This window comes from Bacillus rossius, chromosome 10 (assembly GCF_032445375.1).
Source record: "Bacillus rossius redtenbacheri isolate Brsri chromosome 10, Brsri_v3, whole genome shotgun sequence".
Taxonomy (NCBI): Eukaryota; Metazoa; Arthropoda; class Insecta; order Phasmatodea; family Bacillidae; genus Bacillus; species Bacillus rossius.
Window position 1 is genome coordinate 1,772,480 of NC_086337.1, and position 21,249 is coordinate 1,793,728.

The window sequence follows — 21,249 nt, forward strand, 5'->3', positions numbered from 1 at the left end:
GTCTGTAATGAAAGATTGCAACAGTTACATCATTATCCATGAAGTCAGTCAGGGGCCTATCGGAGGCTGTAGATAATAGATTCTTAAGCCTTAATATGGACATTTCAAGCCGTTTGGCATTATTAAGGTAAAAAAGGGTTAATTTTCCTTCAAAATGTGAATTTTTCCCTCGAAATTTGGACGTTTTTAGGAATTTTTAGTCATTGTTGAGTCATTTTGATTCCAAGATGGCAGCTGTGATGTCACAATCAATGTTGACGGTCGGCACCCTGGCACCAAGCCTTGAGCCTGGGCCTGCAGCCCCTATTCTTCACTTCTAGTGCACTCTAGCAGTTGACATACTAGCTGGCGATATGTATATATGGTAGGGCAGTATGTCGGTGGCTTTAGTGAGGAAGGATCCGTTGTCATTATTTTATTTTTTCCATCACCGGGTTTGAACCAAGGATGTAAGTTCGTTTTTTGAAAATAATTATTTATTTAAATTTGATTTTTAATTTTTTTAAAGTACTTTTTTTTTACTGATTTTTTATATTAATAAGGGATTTTCAAGATGGCGGCTGTCATGTCATAATCAAAAATGGGAGAATGTTTTTATATATATATATATTTTTAATTTTCCGATTTTTTCACATAATAATTAATGATTTCCAAGATGGAGGCCATAAAAATTACAATGGAGTTTTTAAATAATATTGTATTAGAGTTTGTTTGATTAAATTTTATAAATTTAAAAAGTTCCAGATTTTCTAGCATTAAAATTACACATTTTCAAGATGGCTGCCAAAACGAAAATTGAAACACTAGGTAGTGGGCATTCTGAGAGTGTGGAAGGTTCTAGAAAACCAAATGCCGGAATTCAAAATTGTAACATTTTTGGTGTCAGAAGTGGGATAGCCATAATTAAATAAATCACAAATAGTCAATGGATAATTTAAAAAATCAATTTTTAATTTAGATTTTTGGTATTAAAATTAGTGTTAGGAACTGTAGTTAGTGTTAGTTTTTAATCTAAGAGAGTTATTGTTATTTTATTTAGGTTAGGATAGGTTTAAAAAAATAAATATAAGTAATATGAATAAATATTTAATTAGGGTATTTAATTAGTAAAAGTTTTAAACAGAAATGGCTGCTGAAGAGCTTAGTTTTTAGGATATCAGGAGGATAAGGGTTGCCCTAGGAAATTTTTTAACAAGTATGGAGAACTTTGCAGAAGAAATAAAGTAAAATGAAGGGGAGTAAGAGCCACCATGAAGGAAAGAATTGTGAGACCAATAATAGCCTAGAGGAGGTGAAGGTTGGTCAGGAAGAGATGAAGAGTAACCAGGATGCCATGCAAAATGAAATTAATAGTGAAATAACAGACCACCAAGAAGAGGCTAGTATGGCCATGAATAGTATATACAACCAAGTAGAGGGAAAGAATAAAACGAAAAACTTATAAGAGTAGCCGAATGTCGTGATACTCAATACTGATGAATTGAAGATAAGCCAAAAGGAGAACCGCCAGGAAATGAATATCAAAGAAGAGCTGAAGAAAAACACAGAAGTGATGAAGACAGCTCACAAAGCGATGAATAGTGAACAAGAAGAAATGAAGATAAACAGAAGAGAGAGGGGAAAATGACAAGAATAACTGAAGAAATGCCGGTAAGTGATGATCATGAATCAAGTACAGATGGGTAATTGCAAAGAAGAGATGAAGAGCCAATGAGAATACAAGGAGTCATGAAGATGGTACAAGGAGAAACTAAGTGCAGTCCAGACGAGATTCAGGTGAACCAATAAGGGATGAGGAACCAAGAATAGCCGGGAATAAATGCTGTGTGAACAAGTAGCTGCGAGAGAAGGAATATAGATAAATAGGAAAGGAACAGGCGAACCATTGGAAGGCAATGAGCAATGATCTCATGAGTAACGGGTCCCTTCCAAGGTAACGGTCGGCCCGTCTCGGGCAGATGGCTGAACGACATGGGGCATATGCGACGCAGAAGTGTCGCCGGGTGACGAGAGAAGCTACATCTACTGCAAGAGAGGGATATTTGGTAAGGCTGTACACCCTGCGATGGAGGAAATGTAGGCGGCCTAAACTTCGAGTAGCATGAGGACATCCAGGAGGAGATGCATTACCTGTTCGGGAGAAACATATGTGAGGGGGCAATGTTACGAATGCAAGAGACCAGACCGTGATGCCAGGTTCGGAGATGGTTGGCAGCCCTGCTGGGTAAACTAGTGAAATGGATTTTGTGACTTTATCACAATTCAGATTTAAGATTCATCACATTAAGGAGAGTGAAAACAATGCCGATTCACTATTGTATGTTTAATGATGGTGGATTTGAAATTAGTGAGGTCCCAGGAGATTCGGTTCAGTTCATTACCTGTAAAATCTTTTCTGAGTCATATTTTAACCTACGAGATCGCCAGAAAGACGACCCCCTATGTGTTGCCCAGAGAAAGTATCTCGAGGAAGGCAAACATGTTATGTACGTTGTTAAGTAAGAATTTTTGTTTATACTGGTAAATCTGGTCGTGCATTGAAGGTCGTTCGTTATTCCTGCTGTATTGCGCCATATGGTCTTGCAACACTTTCATGCATCCTTTATCGGAGGACTCTTTAGGGTAGAGAATACATTTAAGTGCATTGCGGTGCACCTGGCATGGCTATCTCTGCATGATGAAGTGTGTGGCCTCATATGCTGTCAGGACTGTCAAAAATTCAAATCACCACTGAACACCAAAGTAGAAAAATATTGTGCTGATTGGTCCCAGCCCCCTTGGCATGTTTTGCACATAGACATTTTTGAACCACTTACCGGTTGCCACAAGGGTAAATTATGCATTTTTGTGGTTCTTGATGTGTTCACAAAATTTGTTATATTGTTACCCCTGAATAACATGAAAGTACCCACCATCATGGATTTTGAAGGAACATGTCTGGAAACTGTTTGTTTTCTGAATGTGCTAAATATTTTCAGTTCATTTTGTATCATGACTTGCACTTTGAGGGAGTGATCAGACCCATACATAGCAATGCCTATTTATCAGCAAGGTAACCAATCCGAGCATTTGAACAAGATTCTGAAAGTTATTGTAATCTCATTCTATCATTTCTACCAGACATTATGGGATTCGGATATGGAACGCATTATTGTTGGTCTCAATAGTGCTACGCATACTCCAATGGTGTTTCCGCCATCTATTCCCTTCCGAGATATGGTGATCCCCTTCCCTTTGTTTAATGTGTGGGCTTTGCTATCGCTGGTTTCATCACTCGACATCACCGAGTTAGAATTCGTGCTGTCTAAATTAGAATGTGATATACCTGGTGGCCCAGCATTATGATGTGTCTAATTATGAGCACATGTTTAAGGTTAGCGATAAGGTTCTATGTCAAAAAAGTTTACCTTACCATCCTTGGTAGATAAGATTAATGTAAAATTAATTATTCCTTATAATACAAATTTTTGGATTGTTACACTTGTAAATAAGAGTTCTGTGTTCGAACCACGTTGATCTACTAAATAAATTTTAAGAAGCACTTATAGAGCTTCTTAAAGTTTTTACTGGTTGAAGTTAGTCTCTGAGAGTTGTTTCTCGGGTGCTTTGCGATTTTGTTTTGTTTCCAGAGATTCGTTCTGTGTGGATATTTCCTTTCTAAATAGTCACCCCTTCCTGTGAGGCTGATGAATGAGATGCATTCCTGCAGCTTCACTGCTTCTGGGACATCGAGTTCCAGAGATCATTGGAGTCGAGCCCTCTGCCCTTCCGCCCTTTGGTTCGCCATTGCTCCTTGTGCTGTCACCAACCACCGGGGACAGCACTTCCTTGTGTGTAGCCATTGGCAGGGTCCACACTTGACGCTATGCCCGCTCCTAAGGTGTTCTGAGACGGATCACACACTGCTTGTGGTGACTGTCAGCTACGTGACTGCTCTATTGTGCTGCCACCTGTTGATGTTGCATAATGCTGCCCGCTCCTGCCTTTCATCTATTTACCTGTAGACATGGACTAACCTGCTGTCTGCGCTGTTACTCTTGGTGGGTGAGATGGCCTGAAGTTGACTTGTGAGTATCCATTGTGCTGCCAAATTAGCATATTTTGGCACAATTTTAAATTTGAATTTTGAACCATAATTTTACCAGTAATTTTTCAGCTAAAACTTAAACTTTTTCTGCACTCTGTATACTCTCATTTAATCTTTGTCAGGCTAGTCTCCACAATCCGTTCCCAGCAATAGATCTGATTTTTGCCGAGTCTTTGCGAGACAGCATGTGTCTCGTCTTATCCCAGCTTTGATGCACACCCGTCGCCTGTAATTCTCCTCCGAGCCGTGATCAAGATGGCTTATCCCTGCATTTTCCCAGGGCCCTGTTTTTATTGGAGATCTCCTGAGGCAAGCACCTCAAGGCACTTTCGTGAGTCGTTTTACCAAACCCTGTCATGTCTCCGGGCTCAGTAGAGCCTCGTTCCCACCGTCATCGCAGTTTCCACCCCCCCCCCCCCCCCTTTTTCTTCCCCAGGCTTTCCTGGGAACACTGCCTAGAGCTTTGATGGGTTCTTAACCCCAGGCAGGGGCTACCTGTCTCAAGGTCTGAACACCAGTGTCCAGACATACTGTATTCGTCTATGATGGTGTGAGGTGATGAGGTGACCACTCATTTAATAGCAAGTATCAGGTAGATGTTTTTGTCTAAGTAGTTTCGACCATCGCCATACAAATAATTGTTTGATTAATTTGTCTGGCTGCGAGTCCCAGTTTTAATGTGTGCCAAAATTATCCTTCTAGCATTTCTCTGAGGTTGGGTAATTTGTTTAGGTGGGTAGGCTTTATGAAATTGAATGTTGTTGGAGCATTTCAGCGAAGTAATTTCTCTTATGAGTAATTATGAGGTAATAGGGCTGTGCTGGTGGCAGGTCACGACGGAGCGCCGCACACTGCCTGCTGAGCTGCCTGGGACTCCTTGCTGTGCACTCAGCAAGCGCACTCCCCAGATGGCAGGTGGAGGGTATTATGAGATAATAGGGCTGTGCTGGTGGCAGGTCCCGACGGAGCGCCGCACGCTGCCTGCAGAGCTGCCTGGGACTCGCGGCTGTGCACTCAGCAAGCGCACTCCCCAGATGGCAGGTGGAGGGTATTATGAGGTAATAGGGCTGTGCTGGTGGCAGGTCCCGACGGAGTGCCGCACGCTGCCTGCTGAGCTGCCTGGGACTCCTTGCTGTGCACTCAGCAAGCGCACTCCCCAGATGGAAGGTGGAGGGTATTATGATGTAATAGGGCTGTGCTGGTGGCAGGTCCCGACGAAGCGCCGCACGCTGCCTGCTGAGCTGCCTGGGACTCCTTGCTGTGCACTCAGCAAGCGCACTCCCCAGATGGCAGGTGGAGGGTATTATGAGGTAATAGGACTGTGCTGGTGGCAGGTCCCGACGGAGCACCGCACGCTGCCTGCTGAGCTGCCTGGGACTCCTTGCTGTGCACTTAGCAAGCGCACTCCCCAGATGGCAGGTGGAGGGTATTATGAGGTAATAGGGCTGTGCTGGTGGCAGGTCCCGACGGAGCGCCGCACGCTGCCTGCTGAGCTGCCTGCTGAGCTGCCTGGGACTCCTTGCTGTGCACTCAGCAAGCGCACTCCCCAGATGGCAGGTGGAGGGCATTATGAGGTAATAGGGCTGTGCTGGTGGCAGGTCCCGACGGAGCGCCGCACGCTGCCTGCTGAGCTGCCTGGGACTCGCGGCTGTGCACTCAGCAAGCGCACTCCCCAGATGGCAGGTGGAGGGCATTATGAGGTAATAGGGCTGTGCTGGTGGCAGATCCCGACGGAGCGCCGCACGCTGTCTGCTGAGCTGCCTGGGACTCCTTGCTGTGCACTCAGCAAGCGCACTCCCCAGATGGCAGGTGGAGGGCATTATGAGGTAATAGGGCTGTGCTGGTGGCAGGTCCCGACGGAGCGCCGCACGCTGCCTGCTGAGCTGCCTGGGAATCGCGGCTGTGCACTCAGCAAGCGCACTCCCCACACGGAGACCATGCAGACGTGCTGCTCGCTGCCAGACACACCCATCTTTGTGCGGGGCTGCGATGTGCCACGGACACCGCACCGGCGCGCGCCTGATGTGCCGACTTGCGCGCGCACGGCTCCACGCCCCGGTGGGCTCGCCGGCCGTGCTAGGACTGCCCTCACGGGCGCAGAGCTACTGCGGCTGGCGGGCGGGCCGGGCCGGGGCTGGTACCCTCGACACCGCCAGCCCCGACCAGTCTCAATAGAGCACCTGGACCACCTGCCCTGGGAGGCCCGGGATCCCAGGAAGCCTCTCACGCTGCCCCCGAACCTGTCGCCTCGGTTCTTCCAGCGGTCGCCACGGGAGGCGCTGCGCAGGGTCACCAGCCTGCTCATCCGAAGAGGTGAGCTCACATTCTGTTCACGTGGAAGAGAGAATTATCTTTAGTTACATTTGTATTTGCGTCACTTTGGTCCTGGAAATAGACTTGGTAACCTTCAGTAGTGTTTCAGAAGTCCTTTAATCTGCATCTAGTACATGTTGTAAGACCCTTGGCTAGGTGAGGTTTTAGGCGCAACTTAGTTTAGTTTTGTTGATGAAATGATAACAAGATGATAAAGTACCGGGTAAGGGAAGATTTATCTTTGTGGTAGTATTTCTTGTAACCTTAGCCACTATAAAGGTAAAAGTTATGTTCGTATTTGTGTCTTATACTTCACTGAGACAGTAACCTTAAAGGTGTACTGAAAGCTCTTGTGAGGTATTCAGTGGCTGCAGGGCATGCGGCAGTTCAACGAAGTTCTGTTGACTAGAGTGCATGTGTGCACTTCTTCATATTTGATCGACTGTACAAAGGGATAAATGAATAAAGGTTCAAACAAAGTCTTTAAATACTATTGAGGGAAGAAATGATCTAACATTGTGACATAATGCATGGGTATGTTAAATGGAAGCACCTTCAGAAACGCGCCGGTCCATAGCAAAATCCACCACTTTTTACATTTGCGAAGTTCAGGGTTTGATACCGCCGGAAACCAATCCAGACTATCCTGGTGGGAACCAAGTGTTTATATCACTAAAACTGTGTCTCACTCAACTGTGTCACACTTACTGGCTCACAATTGGTAAATGTACCTGGGTTTACAGTTTTTAAAAATTATAAAAATTGGCTAATGTGATATAATATAAAAATAACAAAGATCATCAGAGTAGTGTACAATATTATGTCAGAGCCCTGGGTTCCGGGTGTGGAGGTGGAGCTGACCGACCTCGCTGATGTCATTGACCTATAACCGGCGGCCAATTTGGATCCGCCATCTTGTTTTCCCGAACTTTCCGCCATTTTTAATTCTGCTATTTTGTTTTCTTTAACTTTCCGCCATTTTGAATAATGATGTCACTGTTGCAATTTTCGTTACGGCCGTCATCTTGAAAATTTGTAATTTTTCAGCTATAAATATGGAAAAAAATTATAGAAAATTAATTAATTTTTAATAAAAATATTTAAAGACACTGTTGCACATATCGTTATGGTCGCCATCTTGGATTCTGGAAACATTGCATGTTTCGTTCCGCTTGTCGTCTTGGATGTGTGACATCATCGAACTTTTAGTTATGCCCGCCATCTTGGATTTAGAATGTTGCTATTATCGTTATGCCCGCCAACTTGAAAATCCATAATTTTTATTCTATGAATTTGGAAAAACATTAACCATGTATAAAAAAATTAATTATACAAATTTAAAGAAATATTATTTAAAAACGAAATTAAATCAGAAGCCCTCTGTTCAAACCCAGTGAGGTCAAATTTAAAAAAAAAGACTATGTATATATCCTTTCTCCATGGAAGCTACTCACAGACTGACCTCCAAAAACTAATGCCAAGATATATCGCCAGCTAGTATGACCTCACCACCACCACTTGAAAAACTGTATTTATTATGCTAGAAAATCGGGGAAAATTGAAAATTCAGAAAAAAATTAATTAATCAAAATTTAATATATATTTTTTAAAACATGCACTTACATCCTTGGTTTGAACCTGATGAGGGCAAAAATTAAAAAAAAAAAAAAGACTATAGATCCTACCTCTACAGAAGCCACTGACTGACCTCCCACCAATTATGCCAAGTATACATATATCGACAGCTAGTGTGACGTCACAGCCATCTTGTTTCTGTCTGCTGGAGTCCATCGTCATATGCTAGATTGCGCTACCATCATGTTAGTTAAATTCTTAGCCACTAGAGTGCAGTATTAATTTATTATTACTGATGTGCCCACAATCTTGACATTTGGACACCATCGTGGAATTGTGTAATTATTTAGCTAGGAATTCAGAAAAATCCCAAAATTAATTTAAAAAATGCAATTAATATACTGATTGGTTTGTTCGATTCCTGTCCATAGTTCGATCCCTGGACGATGCAAAAAAAAATTATTTTGTATAAAAATACTTATTTCGTCGTCCCTTCGGCCCTAAGTCCCTCGGTCCCGACGAAGCTCGCCCTGTGGGAGTCGTTTTTGGCCGAGTAGCTCCAGCCGGAGAGTGGCGAGTCCAGGCCTAACGTGGCCGGGACCGGAATATGCGGGACAGGGAAAGGAGTTCAGGAGAAGTTGGAGATGTTGACAAAGGCAGTAGGAAAAAGACGTCTTGCCCGGTTGCGTAGACGAGATGTATTAAGGGAAAGCCTATCGCAGCCTGGCCGACCCGGACTCCCTAATCACAATAGTAAATGGAACGCGGTGCTGTAGGGCAGCTGGTGACGGCCCTGTGATATAAGCTGGTCGCGATACTCGACCGTGCGTGACGAGTGACTTCTCGAGGAGCGGCGCAGGTCTGCTCCGCGCGGCAGCTGGTCGGCGACTGAGCTGTCCGCTCGCCCGCGCGCTGGAGAACACGAGGCAGGCCAGGCGGCGGGTCTACAAACTAAAACACAAGCACTCAGATAACATTATACGATTAATTATAAAAATACAAATACAATATTAATTATGAATTACAAAATAAAATACATAAATCACACAGATACGTGGCCGTCCGTCAGCGGTCCTTAACCAGACGTAGTGGCGCACGCGGGTGCGTCCCTGACCTATACACTACACCGCACTGCACTGTACTGCACCAGTGATGCAAGAGAGGGCGCTGACGAGGCATAACAGCCTGAAGGAGCCGGGGAGATACTTGGGTCGACGTCAGTTTAATAAATCATGTTCAACATCCTAAAAGCAGTTTAGTTTTCTTGCCAACCGACCTCCAGTAAGGAGTCATTACCGCCATCTAGAAAATTCATAATAATTAACTTAGAAATTCGGGAATAATTTTAAAATTCTTCAAAATAAACACTTAAGTATTAAAATAATGATTGATTCGAACGATATCAGTCTTCGGTTCTATCTTTGATTGATGCAAAACAATATAATTTCAGGTTAAAGCATATTAATTTAATTACAATTATCATGAAGGTTACAGGTTCGAGAAAAAAGCAACACAAATTCAAATAAAAAAATATTACATAAATTATTATACAATTACAAACAAGTAAATTACTTGCGTTTCTAGATTTCTAGTCTTCTTAGAAAGTGAAGCGGTCATTTGCATGCCTTGACATGTGTTTTCAAGTCAGTTATACACAACAGTTGATTAACCAGGGTCTATTCAGTAGCCAGGCTCGTAATAGGCGGCCAGGCACATCCAGTTGGTAGTTAGGCACTTCCAGATTGAGGTCAGGCGACAATACACGCCCATTCGCTAGCCAGGAATGTCTATTCAGTGGTCAGGTACGTACAACCATTAGGTAGCAAGTCATATCTAGTTGGTAGCCAGCAGCATCCAGTAGGTGGTCAAACACATCCAATCATTAGTCAGGAGGTATTTTTTTCGTCGATGTTCGACGAACATTTTAAACAGTTCATGTACAAAATCATACACACAGACCATTTTTTTTCCGAACAAATAGGTTTCTTTCACCGATATGCGACCATCATTTTGAAAAGGTCATGTTCAATGTCACGCCACTATACCAGTCGTCTCCTAACCATGAGGCCAATCATGTCCTAAGTACATAGTTATCTATGCTCATTCATCATCTAAAAGGAAGTAGTTTGCTAAAAAGAAAGCACATTTGTAAAAAAAAAGGAAGTACATTAAAAAAGCAAGCACAATAAAAAAGGAAGCACATATGGACGAAAATTCGTTGTGTTATTATATGCTCTCGCCACAGAAATACGATCTCGCGAATTTATGATTGACACTAACTACTCCAATTGCTCCAAGTGATCCAATTGGCCATCTTCTTCAAGTGCTCCAAGAGCTGCAAAGCTCCATTTTCTCCAACAGCTTCATTTGCTCCCAAGCACTGTGCTGGAAATTAGGCATTTCGTCACCTTTTTTAATTTTTCTATAATTTAAAAAAAAAAATTTGAAATCTTATTTTTTTAATTTATCTCGTTGATAAGGGGGTGATTTACTCTTTGTTAGGCCGGTGTATGCCACGTGTTTAAACTTTGTGCCAGTGGACCGAAGCCCCCTTTCTCAGGGGGCCTATCTGATATTTTGCTGTCTAATGTGGACGTGGGCAGCCCGGATGAAATTTCTCTCGCCTGCAGTCACGTCCCGAGTTTGTAATATTATTTCTCTTCATGACCAAAATTGCATAGAGCAGCTTCTGGGCTGCAAGCTGCTACTTCTTAGAGGCCTGCTGAGAATAGCAAGTCTCGTCACGAATGGGTCTCCAGTGGACCTGCGTTCCCACCTTAGTGGCGTTTTCTGCCCACCCTCCCCTCTCTCTTCTCCCCACCTTAGTTCTGAGAAATCAAACCAGGAGCAGTGACCTGACGGGAACTTAGCCAAGACGATGACCTAATTCAAGGACTTCCTCCCTGGTCTTACAGAGACGTCCACGACATCTAGCGGCAGAAAAAGTAACCGCGGGCCTGGTCGCCAGCGTGCAGAGCTCACCCTCGTGACACCTGGTGGCAAGTCAGCTCACCGCCTCAGTTAGTTCCCCTTTACGCCGCTAGAGAGCAGCGCCGCGGCGCCCTTAAGCCCTATGCTTCCTTCTCGCGGCCTGTAGAAGTCGATTCTTTGTAGCTTCCTGTTACCACCGGTGGAGAGCGCGCATGTCGTGTTGTTGTCACGCCCGCCTTGGACTCCTTCGGAAATTTTCGGCTTAGAACCGAACCTTCCCCCTCCTTCTCCCTTGGGCTTTAGCGCCCGTTTTAATTAGAAGCCCTGTCCGCCATCGCGGGCACTCAGTACTCTGACCTTGGATACTGACCACGTCTTCTCGGCGTTCTCTGCGATAAGAGGCTTTTCGTGGGAACGGCGATTTTCGGTTGCATAAAAGATGGTCAGTTGCTTAAGAGATGTGATCCCATTTGTACAGTAGCCAGGCAGATGTAGTTTTTAGAAAAAGTCATGTGTAGTTAAATTCTTTATTTTTTTTAATTCCTTAAAATTTGGTTTCCTTCGCGCATCCGCGAATTCTCGGTGCGCGCCATCCTGATGTCGGCGCGAGACTCTTCGTGAGTCCCGAAATCTACACCCTGTTTGGTGAGTAATCTGGCCTCTTTTTTTCCCCCAAATTCCCGTTGGTTGGCCTTTCTCGCCAACTGTGTATGACTGTCTGGAAGCAGGTCTAATTCGTTTTGAATTTGACATGTGTTTCAGACAGGGTCAAAGTTTCGGGGGAGAGAAATTGCTCCCCGCATGATCTTCGGGACCTCCAGCTGATTTCCCCCTTTAGAAGAGTTTTCCTCTCGGTCCGACGTCATCCTGGGAAGACCCGGGTTATATGAGCTATATATTTTTTCCGCTTGCTTAGAAGGAACTAAATTCATTATAAGATACCAGCGAGCAGTGCTTTAAGAACATAATTCTCAAGAACACGTAAAATCAAGAAAACTAATATATATGTAATCATTGGGAGAATCAAATTTTGCTGTTATACTTGAAATTTTTGTCAATGTAATCATTTGTTTGTTAAGGTGTAATATGTATTGTTTTTAATAATGTAGGGGCGCCCCGTAACTTTGTTAATTGCTAAGATCTTTATTATCATGTCGAAATAATGCTAAAACAAAACCTCTTAATAATAAACCAGGAAAACCTATAGACCAAATTATTTATATAGTGTATTTATTTATCATATACCTTCTTCTACATAATGATCCACGAACTCCCAAGTTACTAGAGTGCAGGGAGTGTAAATTGTGTCTTGTTCACCGCCTCGTGTCCCCTCTGGTAATTAACTTGGATTTTCTTAATATTTTGCCCAGCAGTTTCCAAGGTGTTTTTAATTAATTTAAAATAATATAATTTTTGGGCACGAGGGGCATTACTATTGGTAGCAGAGCATGGTTTGGTCTATATGCATACCTAAATCAAGTAGGCATACCTAAAATAAAATAAAATATATATATAAAAAAAATTAATTACTTTTTTGGATTTAATTTGGTAATAACAATATTGTGAAATGATCGCTGGTACACCCTGTAGTTATATTTATTTTCTATTTTAAAATTTATATTGAGTTTTAAAATCCCGTGGGGAGTTAGTCTGCGCGCGGCGCGAGAGGTCGTTGCGTCCAGACGTGCGGCAGGCCGGCTGGTCTACACGTGCCTTATCTCTTCCCCCCCCCCCCCCCCCCCCCCCCGCTCTGCCCAGCGACACGACCCGTAATCTGAGGGCGACGACACGGCCCTGTGCCTCCCGCACACCCCTCTTCCTCGGTCCGTCGTGGCAGACGACCTTGCGAGCGGCAGGTCAATCCCCTTGTGGACGTATACAGGTTGCCCAAGTCAAGCTGACAGTCGAAGTTCGCGCAGCTGTTTGAGTAGCACGGCGGAATTATACGTAAATAAGTTTGGGCACAGCTCCAAAGCTTCAATTACACTAAGTGCACAAGATCCACAAAGCTTCAAGTGCTCAAATTCTCCAAGTTCTCAAATTGTTCTAATGGGCTGCAACTTTTCCAAAGTTCCAAAAGCTCTAAGTGCTCCAAATGCTCCAACATCTCCAAAACACCAGTTGCTCCAAGAGCTCAAATTTCTCCAACTGCTCCAATCGCTCCAATCGCTCCAATTGCTTCAACTGCTCAAAACTTCCAACAGCTCCAAATGCTCCAACATCCGAAACACAAAGAGCTCCAAGAGCTCCAACTGCTCCAAGAGCCCCATTTGCTCCCACTGCTCCAATGATCCAACAGCTCCAACTACTACATTGCTCCAACTGCTCCATAGCTCCAAGTGCTCCAGCAGTTCGAACTGCTCCAAAGCTCCAATGCTCCAAGTGCTCCAACTGGCCATCAGCTAGAAGTGATCCAAGAGCTACATTTGCTCCAAATGCTTCATCTGCTTCATTAGCTCCAAGTGCACCAAACCTCTATGTTCGCCAAGAACCAATGGTCCAAGAGTTCCAAAGCTCCAAGTGTTCCAATTGCTCTAATGGGCTGCAACTTCTCCTAAGTTCCAACAACTCTAAGTGTTCCAAGAGCTCCAATGCTCCATTTGCTCCAACAGCTCCATCTGCTTCAATTCTCCAAGTGCTCCAAAGCTCCAAATGCTCAAAATGCTCCAATTGCTCCAACTGCCTTTGGCTCCAATACTCAAATTGCTCCAAATGCTCCAACACCTCCAAAGCACCAATTGCTCTAAGAGCTCCAAGTGCTCCAAAGCAAAATAAAACAACTATGACAGATAATTCCACAATGGAAGCCACCGATAGACTGTCTTCCCACCACCAATGAAAAGGTATATATATCGCCAGCTAGTATGATGTCACATCCGCCATCTTGTTTTAGTCTCCTAGAGTGTGCTACCACCATGCTAGTTTAATTTTTACCTGCTAAAGAGTAGTAATTATTTACTATTACTGTGGCGACTGCCATCTTAAAATTTGGTTGCCATTTTGTAAATCTGTATTTCTGAACCTAGAAAATCGGGAAAAATTCCTAAATACATTAAAAATCTCACTCATTGGTATACTGATGGATTCGTACGGTTCATGTTCTTGGTTCGATATTTTATCGATAAAAAATTAATTTTAGACAAAAATACTTATTTAATAAATCATGTTCAAAATCCTCAAAGCAGCTTAAGTTCCTCATATAAGTTACCATCCTCCTAAAAGCCGATATGACTTCCATTTTGGAAATTCGTAATTATTTAGCTAGAAATTCGGAATGACTTCCAAAATTCATCAAAAAAAATACTTATTAAAATAATGATTGACGAAATGGATGTCTGTATTTGGTTTGATTCTCGGTCAGTGATAAAGCTAACTTAAACTTAAAATAATTTTTAAATTCTGTTTTACATTACCTTTTATGGAGTTAATAAATCATTCACTCTACGAAAAACAACCATAGACGAAATACCTTTCCCACGAATAAAATATGTTATCGCACTGCTTAACATGGATGTCATTTTGTTTTGATGCATGATATATATTCCAACCAGTTCATGTAAAATGCAATACATATAAGCCAAGTATCTTCAAACCACGAGACCAGGTAATGAACAATGTCAGACGTATGTACCAGACATTTTCGAACCTTAAGATCATCTTCGTCGATAGCTAATATAACATATTTCAAGCAGTCAAGTCAAAGTCTTCGAACTGTCAGACCTAAAGTATCGATAAAAGCATTTAGACCAATGGAACCTGTTTTACGCTTACTAAAAGACCAAGAATCCCTGAAAAATGTTTTAACAAGACCAAGAGGTTTTCAACTAGTAAATATTTTGAGCTACTACTTGGTGGACTACGCACGTTTAACGAAAACACACATTCAACAAAAGAAAAGAGCACATAGTACACACCCTGGACACACTGTACGAACTTGTACAAAAACTGGACACACAACACAAACACTGAACACACAGTACACTCATTGGACACACAGTACACACACTGGACACACAGTACACACAGTACACACACTGGACACACAGTACACACACTGGACACACAGTACACACACTGGGCACACAGTACACACATTGGACACACATTACACATACTGGACACACAGTTCACACTTTGTTCATGCAATGGACACGCAGTACATGCAATGGGCTGGCAATGTACAACAATGCATGCAATACACATGAAATTGACAGACAGTACAAGCAATGGACACACATCACACACAATGGGAATGCAATAGACACACAGTATATGCAATGAACACACAGTTCACACACTGGACACACAGTATACACAATGAACACATTACATACAGCTGACTACAAACTTTACTACGCACATTTAACGAAACGACACAAACAAGACATGTAATGTACACACAGGACATGCAATGCATACACTGGACATGCAAAGAACATGCAGTACACACAAGGAACATGAAGTGGACAGGCAAACAAACACAGGACACACAATGGACACACAATACACAAACCTAACGTGCACTGCATACACTGGACACACAATGGACAAGCAATACAACCATTAGACATGCAAAGGACATGCAATACAACCATTAGACATGCAAAGGACATGCAATACACAGACTAGACACATAATGAACATGCAATACATACACTGGATTTGCAATTAACGCGCAATACATAGTAGACATACAATGTATATGCAATACATGCTACGAATATACAATGTACATGTAATACACACACAAAACATGCAATGGACACACAATACACACATTGGACGTGCAATGGACACACAATGCTCACACCGAACATGCAGTGAATACAATGGACATGCAGTCGCGAGAACTTAGTTTTAGTTAAAAATCTGATTTCAAGAAGAAAAAAAAAACAGTTTTAAATTTCAAAATATAATTTATTTTTTAAATTTATACACATGCAAGTAAAACAAGTCATTATTGTATGAAGCCATATTCCCTCAATTCTTCGAGTATAAAGGCTACTTCGTTGAGGTGCAAGTAGTTTCCTCCATTAATCGATTCCATCAGTAGTCTCAGACTATCATCAAATTTCTTAGGATCTTTCCATGACGCATATTCAATCATTCTGCTGCTGTCATCTTCTTGTAATGATTGTCATTAATATTTTTTTACGATCACTGTCGTCCCAGTGATCATTGTAAGGTTGATCAGAATAATTTATTTTGTTTTGTCGTTTTGTTCTGAGGGCTTCATCACAGAATAAGATCTTGGCAGCTGTAGGTGCTTTATAAAAATTATTTGGTCTTGTGATCAGCTTCAAAGCCACTGTAGTCATCATTGTAGAAGGCAGCATCATCACCTGGATTGCTGTAAGATTACGAGATCTTGACGCCGAAGCTTCTTCATCATACAAAAGCTTGGGAGTACGTCGTTTGCCCTACAGGCGTTTGCCCTACAGGCGTTTGCCCTAAACGCATTTTCGAAGCATATTCTCGCATTCCTCATTCCATACAGGCGTTTTCCCTAAAAGTGTTTGCCCTAAAGGCGTTTGTCCTAAAGTTGTTTGCCCTAAAGGCGTTTGTCCTAAAGTTGTTTGCCCTAGAGGCGTTTGTCCTACAGGTGTTTACCCTAAAGGCGTTTGCACAAAATGTTTGATAATCACATTCGGACCAAGCTCCGGCATTTGCCCTAAAGGCGTTTGCCCTAAAAGAAGTTTTTCGACAGTCGTTTGCCCTACAGGCGTTTGCCCTACAGGTGTTTGCCCTAAAAGTTTGCGAATTTTCAATAATCCGAAAATGAATGCTTGCCGGCGTTTGCCCTACAGTCGTTTGCCCTACAGTCGTTTGCCCTACAGTCGTTTGCCCTACAGTCGTTTGCCCTACAGTCGTTTGCCCTACAGTCGTTTGCCCTACAGTCGTTTGCCCTACAGTCGTTTGCCCTACAGTCGTTTGCCCTAAAGTCGTTTGCCCTACAGGCGTTTGTCCTACGAACCTTTTCGAAGATAGATGACCTTACGTGTCGGCCCTGTTGACAAATGTTGGAACCATTCTCCAAATGAGTACAAAGTACAAAATTCACAAATTAGATGGCAGCACATACAGTTGGCTTTCCCAACGTTGAAGTCTAAGAATGCAGCTGGTAATTGAATCTTACAACAGATGTTGCGCCAATCTCAGAGACTGGATTGTATTTTTTAAATAATTTTTTAACATAGAGGTTGATGATGTAATATTTTCCATGGTGGGTTGGGGGGGGGGGGGGTTAACTAGCGAACGAATTGACTTAATTTAATATTGCTGCTATATATAAAAACAAGCGTTAAAAAAAGGAGCTTAAAAAATTTTATTATCCTTGCCTGCTTAAATTTTCACTTAAAGTCGTCCTAAAAACGATGACCCTAAAATAATTTAAGGCAGAGGATTAAACATATGCATTTATAAAATCATTTTCGGTGTTAAAAAGTTACTGTTAAAATAGCCTCCGAGACCTTCATGCATATTTTCAATTTTTATATAACATGTGCCCAACTGGATCTGTCGTTTTATTAATATGTTTGTAGAATGCGGTGAAAATACTTCCATCGAGAGTGTGCATATTTTGCTAATTCGCTCAGACCATCTATAGCTTAACCCCTAATAAGTGTTATGGGAACAAGTGAAGTATAATAAAAGACTGATTTTATGTGTGACAGCCAATGAAATGTACAACTTTTCAAAATGCATTTAATCATATCATCCATATTGCCACAATATTTGAATGAATGTCATAGGTATGAGTGTAAACTAGGAACGATTTTGATATGTCGTGGACTGTACAATAATGAATTACGCAAAAGTATAATGCACAAAGAATGATCATTAAATATAACTCTGTTTCAGATGCTAATGAATCAGCAAAAAAAGTGCAATTTTAGTTAATATATTTTCAAAACAATTCAGTTTCAAAATTGCTATGATCTTGTTTTTAAAACACTGAATCAACTTCTCTAATTTTTTTGCAAGTGAAGCTTAGAAAATAAATATTAAAAAAAAATTCACCGAATTACATAAATTTCTAAATAAACCGTTGCAATTTTATTTAGTTAATTAAATATTTGTCACATGCCCACAAACAGTCTTACGACTTTAACAGTGGGCACGATATATATATATATATATATATATATACAGTATTTGGTTAAATGTACGCAATAAGTTTATCCAACCCGACTTGCTTGCCTTGGTCGGCAAATATGTTGGCTGTTTTCTCTGTTAGAACTCTGGGTATCGTGTGTATGTAGTAATTAATTCTTTCTTCACTTATGCTAATGAAATTTATATACCCAATTTTATACCCATGGGTATATATATAAAGCAGAAATTGGGCGTCGTGCGGGGTGGCTTACAGGACAGCAAAACATAACAAAAACTGTTATCATAACAATCATGTATCAAAAATAGTATTAGTTGTGCACGCGCAGTTCATCTCCACAAATTAAGTTTGTACGTGACTATATATTTTTTTCTCATGAGATCGTTTTTAGGTAGATTTCGCAGAGCGACTTACAGAAAATTTCACGATATTTTCTCCGATCTAGGTCCTATGAATTTCAGAATTTCTAATTGAGGTAAATATGAATGTCTAATGTATTGTTGGATTGGATTTATATCCCATACATATTGTTGAGCCAACAATTAATTTGCAATTTATTGTTACATTGGATATTCTAGAAATATTCACAAGATTTTACATAGTTATTAAACTTCTGGAGTTTTTCAGAAAGTTTTTTTTATATTGTTAGGCCGCACGGCGAAATCTACCTTTCCGACTGGCTGCCATCGAGGATTTTTCATTTATAATTATGGGATATATGATTTCACACTATTATGCACACATACGCTTCATATCTAAAACAATATTGTTCAAACGAAAGGTTTTTAATTTTTTAATAAGACATTTTTTTTGTGACAGATATCTCAAAGAAAACAAAACCAGTAATTCTGCAGAATTCTATACGAGCCTCGCTGCCAAATTTAATGGACGCAAAATAATAAATTACCTACACACAGACACAGCGAGGCTCTTTTCAGCGTAAATGTTACATGGCAGGACAAGATTCAAGAAAGGTTTAGCTTGTGAGAAGAGTCCTTTCAAAAAAATGTCAGGTAGGAGCCCTTGTTCAATATTCAAGAAAGTCATTCGTAAAAAGATTCGACACGGCACAACTCGGCGTAAACTGGCTTGCCAAGAAGATAGTCGGTTGAAACTAAAACGGCGTGAACTCCAATCGACTAAACCAAATGTTGACTATGGATCCTCATCAGGGCTAGTTACTGATGTACAAGGGTGTGATCTTCCTGAAAATAACTGATAAGTAAGTGTGAACATTACATCGCGTCACTGCAAGTCACTTTGGAAGAAGGAAGGAATATTGTGGAACAAACAAATATGCATACAATCCCGCAAGGAAAGTAGTTCTGTGTGCGGTGGGCTAAAGTCACATTATTATTATTATTATTGAGAAATATCATTCCGTATCTTCATTATTTTATTTTGGGAATATAAGTGGAATCCACTATGGAAATATGGGAAATATATTGGATATATTTAAATATATATTATATTACGGATGTAGCCTATTTTAAGGATCGTGCCAACCAATGACTATTATCGGCCAACTCTTATAACTGAACGTCAAAATGATCTAACACAAACATTACAAACTAAATGCCAATTATGGAAAACCCAGAACAAAACGAACTGGAATACTTCTTCATTGTGTACTTCAGCTGTATGTTGTGTATACATTCCAGAATAAAATAGTATGAACAATATGTAGGAGTTTAACCGCATTATTACTATTATGCTAATTAAGAAAATGTTTAACAGCTAGTATTCGCATTATTTACCTATATGCTCGTAATATTTTAAGTAATCATAGCGTAATGTGCGTCTGACAGCTGAAATTGAAATAAGCAAAGCCCCGGAAAAAAAGTTGAACCTTTTTCCAGCGATATTTTTGTTAAATCGCCAATACTGTTTTTTTATTATACGATTTTTTTTGGTCGAAGACCTTACATCACCTAATGTTCCGAAATATTTTACAGAAAAAATATTCGATAACATTGAACTTAGCGCAGGGAACCATCTGTTGGTGAATCTAGGAAGTTCATACCACATGAATTCCCACCAAACCTCGATATAGGCTTACAAAAGTGCCATCTAGCGACGGTTTTGTAAACTTTGCATTTAGAGGGAAAACATTTATTTAGGTACTGCCACCTGCGGAGGAAATATAAACTACAAGAACACTGTTTGAATCGATACATAATTGAAAAAACCTACATTACCCAAAATAACCTAAACTTCGTTTACCCTAAAGTCATTTGCCCTACAGGCGTTTGCCCTAAAGGCATTTGCCCTACAGGCGTTTGCCCTACAGGCATTTGCCCTAAAGGCGTTTGCCCTACAGGCATTTGCCCTAAAGGCGTTTGCACAAAATGTTTGATAATCCCATTCGGACCAAGCTCCGGCATTTGCCCTAAAGGCGTTTGCCCTAAAATAAGTTTTTCGACTGTCGTTTGCCATACAGGCATTTGCCCTACAGGCGTCTGCCCTAAAAGTTGGTGTGGTTTCGTTAATCCAAAACATAAGTGCTTGCCGGCGTTTGCCCTACAGTCGTTTGCACTAAACGGCATTTGCCCTAAAGTCGTTTGCCCTACAGGCATTTGCCCTACGTTTAGGGCAAACGCCTGTAGGGCAAACGATGTGTACCCCAAAAGCTTCCTTTTTAAGTGTCCATAATTTTTCAACAAATACGGGGATCTTCTTAAGATGGGCTTGAATGTATTATCTCATTTCACAGTGATGATACTTCCATTGGTTTCAGTCTTCCTTAAACTGTCAGCACACTTCAATTTAAGTTCTTTGTCGAGATCAGATCATCTATGAACATAATCACATTTAAGTCAAAGAAAATTATTGACATCATGCAGCACTCTCTTTCTTAATGTACTCAGTTTAGTGGTTTCATCGATGTCCTCTATCTCGTAAGTTGCTCTGTTTTACAACTTCTGCCGAGTCTTTTTAAGATATAATTTCGTGTCGATAACCTGGTGCACAGATCACAGCTTAAAATTTTGCTTAGTGGATTTTTAACACCATCGTTCTTTTCGTAACTTCAAGAATTCTTTCTGAGGGCATTTGGCCTTGCTGCAGTTTCTACAGCAGTGTCCTTTTAATACAGCTGCGAGCAACGAACCAGAATCTATATTAGCTTCTGCGACTAATACCAGGCGCAAGCTGAGAGTTTTAAATTAGAAAATTAGTTAAATATAATTTTTAATATATTTTCAGCGATAGTTAATTCATCTCATACAAG

General features: G+C 41.3%; 1 protein-coding gene across 5 annotated transcripts in view; it reads left to right on the top strand.

Annotated features, from left to right (window-relative positions):
* LOC134535708 (uncharacterized) overlaps positions 1-21,249 on the top strand; it is a 398,944-nt gene that overhangs the window by 250,079 nt on the left and 127,616 nt on the right. For all 5 annotated transcript variants that reach the window (XM_063374911.1, XM_063374908.1, XM_063374910.1 and 2 more), the window contains exon 8: positions 5,938-6,400. In XM_063374911.1, the coding sequence (XP_063230981.1) occupies positions 5,938-6,400 (463 nt within the window). The remainder of the gene's footprint in view (positions 1-5,937; positions 6,401-21,249) is intronic.